Source organism: Pimephales promelas, chromosome 9 (genome assembly GCF_988280905.1).
Source record: "Pimephales promelas chromosome 9, fPimPro1.hap1.1, whole genome shotgun sequence".
Taxonomy (NCBI): Eukaryota; Metazoa; Chordata; class Actinopteri; order Cypriniformes; family Leuciscidae; genus Pimephales; species Pimephales promelas.
In genome coordinates, this window is record NC_142777.1 from 33,928,390 (window position 1) to 33,935,340 (window position 6,951).

At 38.3% G+C, this 6,951-nt stretch overlaps 1 protein-coding gene across 2 annotated transcripts in view; it reads left to right on the forward strand.

Moving 5' to 3' along the window:
* The window catches only part of gfra3 (GDNF family receptor alpha 3), a 30,845-nt gene extending 28,112 nt beyond the window's left edge, over positions 1-2,733 (forward strand). For both annotated transcript variants that reach the window (XM_089135037.1, XM_039649049.2), the window contains exon 8: positions 300-2,733. In XM_089135037.1, coding sequence (XP_088991163.1) covers positions 300-518 — 219 coding nt within the window. In that variant the 3' untranslated portion in view covers positions 519-2,733. The remainder of the gene's footprint in view (positions 1-299) is intronic.
* The last annotated feature ends 4,218 nt before the right edge of the window (positions 2,734-6,951 follow it).

The following is a 6,951-nucleotide window of genomic DNA, read 5'->3' on the forward strand; positions in this document are numbered from 1 at the left end:
GTCTTGATTTTGTTCAAAATGACGTCACATCAGTTCGTTTTTCGATTTCGTTATACTTATAAGTATATTAATGAGGCCTACGATCAAAAGTTCCAAAATGAAATACAAAACCTGTCCTAAATGAAAGAAAACAAGTTGATAAAAAGATTAAATCCAATATTTGGCAAAAACATAGCATAATGAGAGATTTATAAGCACATTTTTGTAGGCCGGCCTTTTTTTGACCCCTGTAACGAGGTGAAAAAGCGCACACAAAAAAAATCCAAGTTTGTTGAGAGACATTTCTCTGTTTCCAAAAGGTGGAAGAAAGCCAAGAAGAAGAAGATGAGGAGGAGGAGGAAGAAGAGGAAGAAGACCAAACCGGAGGAGGGTTCAACGTCATCCCTCCGTTCTCGGACAAGGCGACAGTCACTAACCTGGGCTCTGAGGCCGGGAGAGTCCACGGCTTGGCCACCACCCTCTCCGTCCCTCACTTCCTACTCACGGTTCAGCTGCTGATTGCCCTTTTCTGGGGGTAAAACCCTCACTCACACACACACACACACACACACTCTCTCACTTACACAACACATCCCAACACACTATCATCGAGGGACGACAAGAACGACAGATCGGAGGGCAAAACGAGCGGACAACTGTTCTATCCCCTCTTTCATTCATTCTTTTTCTCCTTCTCGGGAAGAGGGTCTGCTATAGATATAGCTGCTTGTTCATTAGGGAAACGGGATTCCCCGACTGAATCATTTGAATCACACAGAAGATTCACAACTCCTCGGACTGACATTAGCCGACGGTAAACTGAATGATTTGGTCGTACCATGTATCTATTGTATACTGTGAGTGTGCTTCAGAAAATTGAGTTAAACCAGGAAAACATTGCGTCAGTCAGCGTTTTCTGCGTTTGGAAAACCCGCCGTGTTTATTGTCGCTGATCATGTCGTTGTATGAAATGAGACCAACGTATGTGTGTTTGTAAGTACGTGATTCGCTTGACATCTCTGCTCGCCGAGATGAGAGAAAAACTCTTGTCGAGCACGATTCCCGAATGTCCCGTTTTCTCTCTCCTCCGTGTCTGGAGAGTCAGGCCGCACACCTAATCACACACACACGCCTCTGCCCTGCCGAGGAGCCGATCGCAGATGCAAGCGCTTTTCATTTATTGCTCTATCTGCGATGTGCTTTCATTTTTTGACTCAGCACAGACCGCGCACTCTAACCAGGGGCATAAATATGAAAAACACGTCGACGAACAGACAAAAAACAGAGTAATAAAGCCGAAAATAAAGAAATAAACACGCTAAATAAATAAATATGTGGCCGCACAGCAGGTGTCGTAGTCCGGTCTGGGTTTAGAACCTGAGGGGAAGAAACAGGAAGTCATTTTCCAACCGCCTGTCGCCTGGTACCTCTCCCTGTGCCTGTTGTTTTACTTTCACAGAGATAATGGCTTACAACACAAACTGTTTATCTTGTTGTGTGTTCACGGGGACGAATTACTCGTGATGGGAACCAAATAGAAAAAAAGAGATCAAGGGAAAAAAACAGACGGAGACGGGGAGAGACTCAAACCCTCCAGCCAAGAAAAACACAACAACATACAGTCTAGAATCACATGCCTTTTCTGTTTCTTATAAATCTTTTGCTGACACCAGTGCTTTTTTCTCAATCTCGTTTCTTTTGCTCTCTCTTCATTCGCTCTCGTGCGTGTCCATGGAAGCGAGAGAGACTAAGCATGGCCACACTGGTACCGAATTGAATTCAATCAAGAACTTATTCTTAAACATTGACGTAGTAGACCTATGATCAGTAGGTTTTGGAGTAAAAATACAAGATTTGGCCCCTCGCAAAATCCTCTTAGACCGTAATACCTGTTCAAAAACATATTATCACAATATTGTCATCTAGATAATCCAAATACACTCTTAACCTTATATTCTATTCTACTGTCAGGTGCTTCATCATGAGATTATAATTATTATTATGAGATTATTTAGTTTGAAGAATGAGTTTTATTTTCATTTGAATTCAATTTTATGATTTAAACAGCGTGTGAACATGACAGTATATGCGATAATTTAAGTAATTTCTCTGGCGTAAGACCTCTATATGGTTCAATAAAGAACTCCACTGACCCTTTATTTCTAGTGAAGCCTTTCTTTTTATTTACATTACAAGTAAATACTTATTTTACATGATGTCATCCCTTTAACATTTCACATTTAACTTTTTCATGCACTTCTGTTCAAAAGTTTGGGGCAATTTTTTTAAGAAAAAAATGTTTTTGAAAGAAGTTACTTATACTCTGTGTGTCCCTGAGCAAGACACTTAACCCATAGTTGCTCCAGAGGCGTGCGACCTTTGACATAAATCACTTGTAAGTCGCTTTGGATAAAAGCGTCAGCTAAATGAATAAATGTAAATGTACTCACTGAGGCTGCATTTATTTGTTCAAAAATACAGCAAAAACAGTAATATTGTGAAATATTATTCCGATAGAAAATAACTTTTTTCTATGTTAATATATTTTAAAATGTAATTTATTCCTGTGATTTCAAAGCTGAATTTTCAGCATCATTACTCCAGTATTCACTATCACATGACCCTTCAGAAATCACTCGGATGATTTGCTGCTCAAGAAACATTTATTATTATTATCAATGTTGAAAACAATTGTGATGCTTAATATTTTAGAGATTGTGATGCACTGTTTTCACGAAAGTAAAAAAAAAATTTTTTTTAAAAAAACAGCATTTTTGAAATAATTTGGGGTAACATTATAAAGCTCTTTACTGTCCATTCCTTTTTAAAAAATATTACTGACTCCAAACTTTTCAACGGTGTGAAAGGAAGTACTGTACGCATATTCAGACCCAGTGTCCATCTACTTCCTTCCAGATGTCTTTTTTTTTTTTTTTTATAAGTGAGGGCTACACGTTCCCCTCCCTGCCCATCCTCCTCCTCCTCCTCTCCGGAAGAAATTAAAGCTTAGCTAAAGTGCTCATATCTCATCTGGCATTCTCATGAAGCACCTTAGATTACCCCGACATGACTTAACAATCAGGTTCTGAACTGATCTATTATGCGGAGGAACACGAGGAGTGCTCTCTGATTGAACAGACGTCGTGCTCCTCAAGGTCAGCGAGCCACACAGCGCGCCCGCTCAATCAGCAGGGTTAATTAAGAGAAGAAACCAGAGCGCTTCTGGATTGATGCGCCTGTCCAAATAGCGGGCGGCCTTTATGATGGCTGTTGTTATTTTTTAATTGTTATCGGGGGCCAGTGTCGTCCGCCCAGCCATAACAGAGGGAGGCAGAGAATGAGTGACACCGGAGGAGGAGAGAAAAGGCACGGGTGGCAGTGATTCACATTACAATATTTCAGAAAAAAATAAATAATCCATGCGTTAAATAAATGCACATTGCAGAAATGTTTCAGGACGGAAGATAAGTGCAGTTCCAAAACCTGGTAAGCTTCCTACTTAGACAGCATTTTTATGTTTAGCGAAGGCTAATCTGAAATGTAGTAACATACAGTACCTATTTTTGGCCAAATGTTAATGTACGGCATCCCAGAACGGATACAATGATGAACGAAGTTGGTTTTAAATGCATTTAATTCAATCCTGAAAAGAACTGATAAAAATACTTCAATGTAATTTAAAAAAATCTTAATGAGTTTTTAATTAGCCTTTGTTTTACTTGTTTATCAGTTAAACATTAAAAAAAATTCTTAAAACTAGACATTAACAGCAACACTGTATAAGATATTAAAACAAAAGTAGTTTGTGACTTCTTGTGCAGTCAGACAAATACACTCTATTCTCTGAAAACAAGTCCTAATATCTAATGCCGTGTTGTTTATCAAGTAAACTTGTTTTGAGGGTTTTTAGATATCTTAACTGGAACACATGGACAAAAAAAAGCTATTTTGCCCAATTATTGTGCATACGCTGTAAAAAATGACTCCTTAATGAGTTTTTAATTAGTCGTTTTTAGACTTGTTTATCAGTAAAACATATTTTTAAAGTCCTTAGAAGAAAATACATTTACTTGAGCTACACTGCATAAGATAATAAAACTTTGGCAATTGTATACGAGTATATTTTATCTTAGAAAAAAGTGAAAAGTGCATTGACTCGTTTACTGTCTGAAAACAACCCTCATAGTAAACAAGTCCTAATATTTTATGCTGTGTTGCTTAATATTCTTTCAACGATTTTTAGATATTTTAACAGGAAAACAAGAGCAGCTTAGCAACAAAAAATTAGCTTAGCAACATGCTAACTCGATTGAAATCAAGTCGAGTTGTAGGTACATGAAGGTTTGGTGCAGGTCAAGCTGGTTAACATATGCATATGCAACTTAAAGGAGTAGTTCACTTTTAAAAAAAACTTTTGCTGATAATTTACTCACCCCCATGTCATCCAAGATGTCCATGTCTTTCTTTCTTCAGTCAAAAAGAAATTAAGGTTTTAATGAAAACATTCCAGGATTTTTCTCCACTTCATTGGGAACCAAGCAGTTACAGGTCCAAAAGACAGTTTCAGTGCGAACTGTTCAACGGGCTTTAAATGATACCATACGATGAATAAGGGTCTTATCAAGCGAAACGATCGCTCATTTAATAAATAAATAACAAAGTTTAAGTTTTATAAGCTCAAATGTTTGCCTTGCTTTCTGTGACGCACGTTTGTGACTCTCCTGTTCGAACTCGTTCATCAAAATGAACAAATCATTTCCCGAGTCAACTCGTTCATTTCGTTCGTTGAATGAACCAAATGACATGAAAAAAGATTTGTTCATTTTGATGAACGAGTTCGAACAGGAGAATCACGAACGCTCATCACAGAACAGAGCAAGGCGAGCATTTGAGCTTATAAAATGTAAACTTTGTTATTTATTTATTAAATGAGCGATCATTTCGCTTGATAAGACCCTTATTCATCGTATGGTATCATTTAAAGCCCTTTGAACAGTTTGCACTGAAAGAGTCTTTTGGACCTTGAACCGTTTGGTTCCCATTGAAGTCCATTATATGGAGAAAATCCTGTAATGTTTTCATCAAAAACCTTAATTTTTTTTTTTTCAACTGAAGAAAGAAAGACATGGACATCTTGGATGAAATGGGGGTGAGTAAATTATCAGCAAAAGTTTTCAAAAGTGAACTACTCCTTTAACTGATAAAGCTAGTTAACCAGTATGGTTTTACTGGTGAGAACACGCCGTTCTGGAACAGAGCTAAGAGAGATGCTGCCCACACTAAATTAACCATAACAATTTTCGCTGTTTGCTTGCGTGTGCCGCATTACAACCGCGACTTGGCTCGGTAACAGATTTGCTTAATATGCATCGAACATTTCGTTCCCATCTGCGTCTGTGTACACAAGAGAAACCTGCCACAGTGAATCCTATGCACCCAGTGCTAGATTGCAGAGAGCAAGGGACAGGAAAAGAGATAAACACACAATAAGGGATAAAAGGATGGAGCAAGTGGAGAGAGAGAGAGAGAAAAACACCCGAGCGAGAGAGCTGTGAGCGTGATGGAGAGAAAGAGAGGAGCGTGAAGATTGCATGAGAGAGAGAGAGTAGTTTACCCTGTAGGCTCATAGCTTTATTATTATAGTATGCGGACACTGATTTATTTGGCGGCTGCAGGCACCCGTACTGAAACTCATTTCAGTTGTACTGATGTTGATTCGCTCTCTCTCTCTCCTCTGGCTCTGCATTGTGAACCCACTGGACTGCGTGCCACTGTTTGTCACCCCACAATGCACCATCAATTGCATGAAAATAATCACCACTGCTAATGTTTTTCTAATGAAGATGCCCAAAATAGTGTCTGTATTTAATCTGCTTTTATGGAGTGCACTTTTTTTTTTTCATAGCTCTGTATTTTCACTTTTAATAATGACTTGATGGATTGTCTTTGTCTTATTTTGCAGTTAATTTTAATGAAACTATCAACACTGAGCACTCTAGTCTACTTAAGCATTTGCAGGCCTGCAGATTTTTGGAGAAATGCAACGTCAGTCATATCTAGACATTTCTCAATGCAAATGTGTCATTTCCACACCGCTAGGGTCAATTGGAAAAAGAATTATTGCTTTCAAACAGGTTTCCCTAACACTGCTGTTGGTCGGTGAAAAATATAGCCCCGCCCCAAACTTATACCATTGGTTGAGAGTATTCAAACAGAGAAATGACTTGAATTAAAGGAGTAGTTCACTTTTTAAAAAAACTTTGCTGATAATTTACTCTCCCCCGTGTCATCCAAGATGTCTATGTCTTTCTTTCTTCAGTTGAAAAGAAATTAAGGTTTTTGATGAAAACATTCCAGGATTTTCTCCATATAATGGACTTCATTGGGAACCAAACGGTTCAACTTTCCAATAGACAGTATCAGTGGAAACTGCTAACTGTTCTGGCTTTAAACGATGTCAAGACGATGAATAAGGGTCTTACCAAGCGAAACGATCGCTCATTTAATAAATAAATAACAGTTTAAGTTTAGTAAGCTCAAATGATCGCCTTGCTCTGTTCTGTGATGAGTGTTCGTGACTCTCCTGTTCGAACTCATTCATCAAAATGAACAAATCTTTTTCCGAGTCATTTGGTTTATATGCAACGAACGAAACGAACGAATTGACTCGGAAAAAGATTCGTTCATTTTGATAGAGAGGTCACGAACGTGCATCACAGAACGGAGCAAGGCGACTATTTGAGCTTGTAAAACTTAAACTTTGTTATTTATTTATTAAATGAGCGATCGTTTCGCTTGATTGTCGTCTGGAATCGTTTAAAGCCCTATGAACACTTTGCAATGAAAGTGTCTTTTGGACCTTGAATCGTTTGGTTCCCACTGAAGTGCATTATATGGAGAAAAATGCTGGAATGTTTTCATCAAAAACCTTAATTTCTTTTCGACTGAAGAAAGAATGACATGGACATCTTG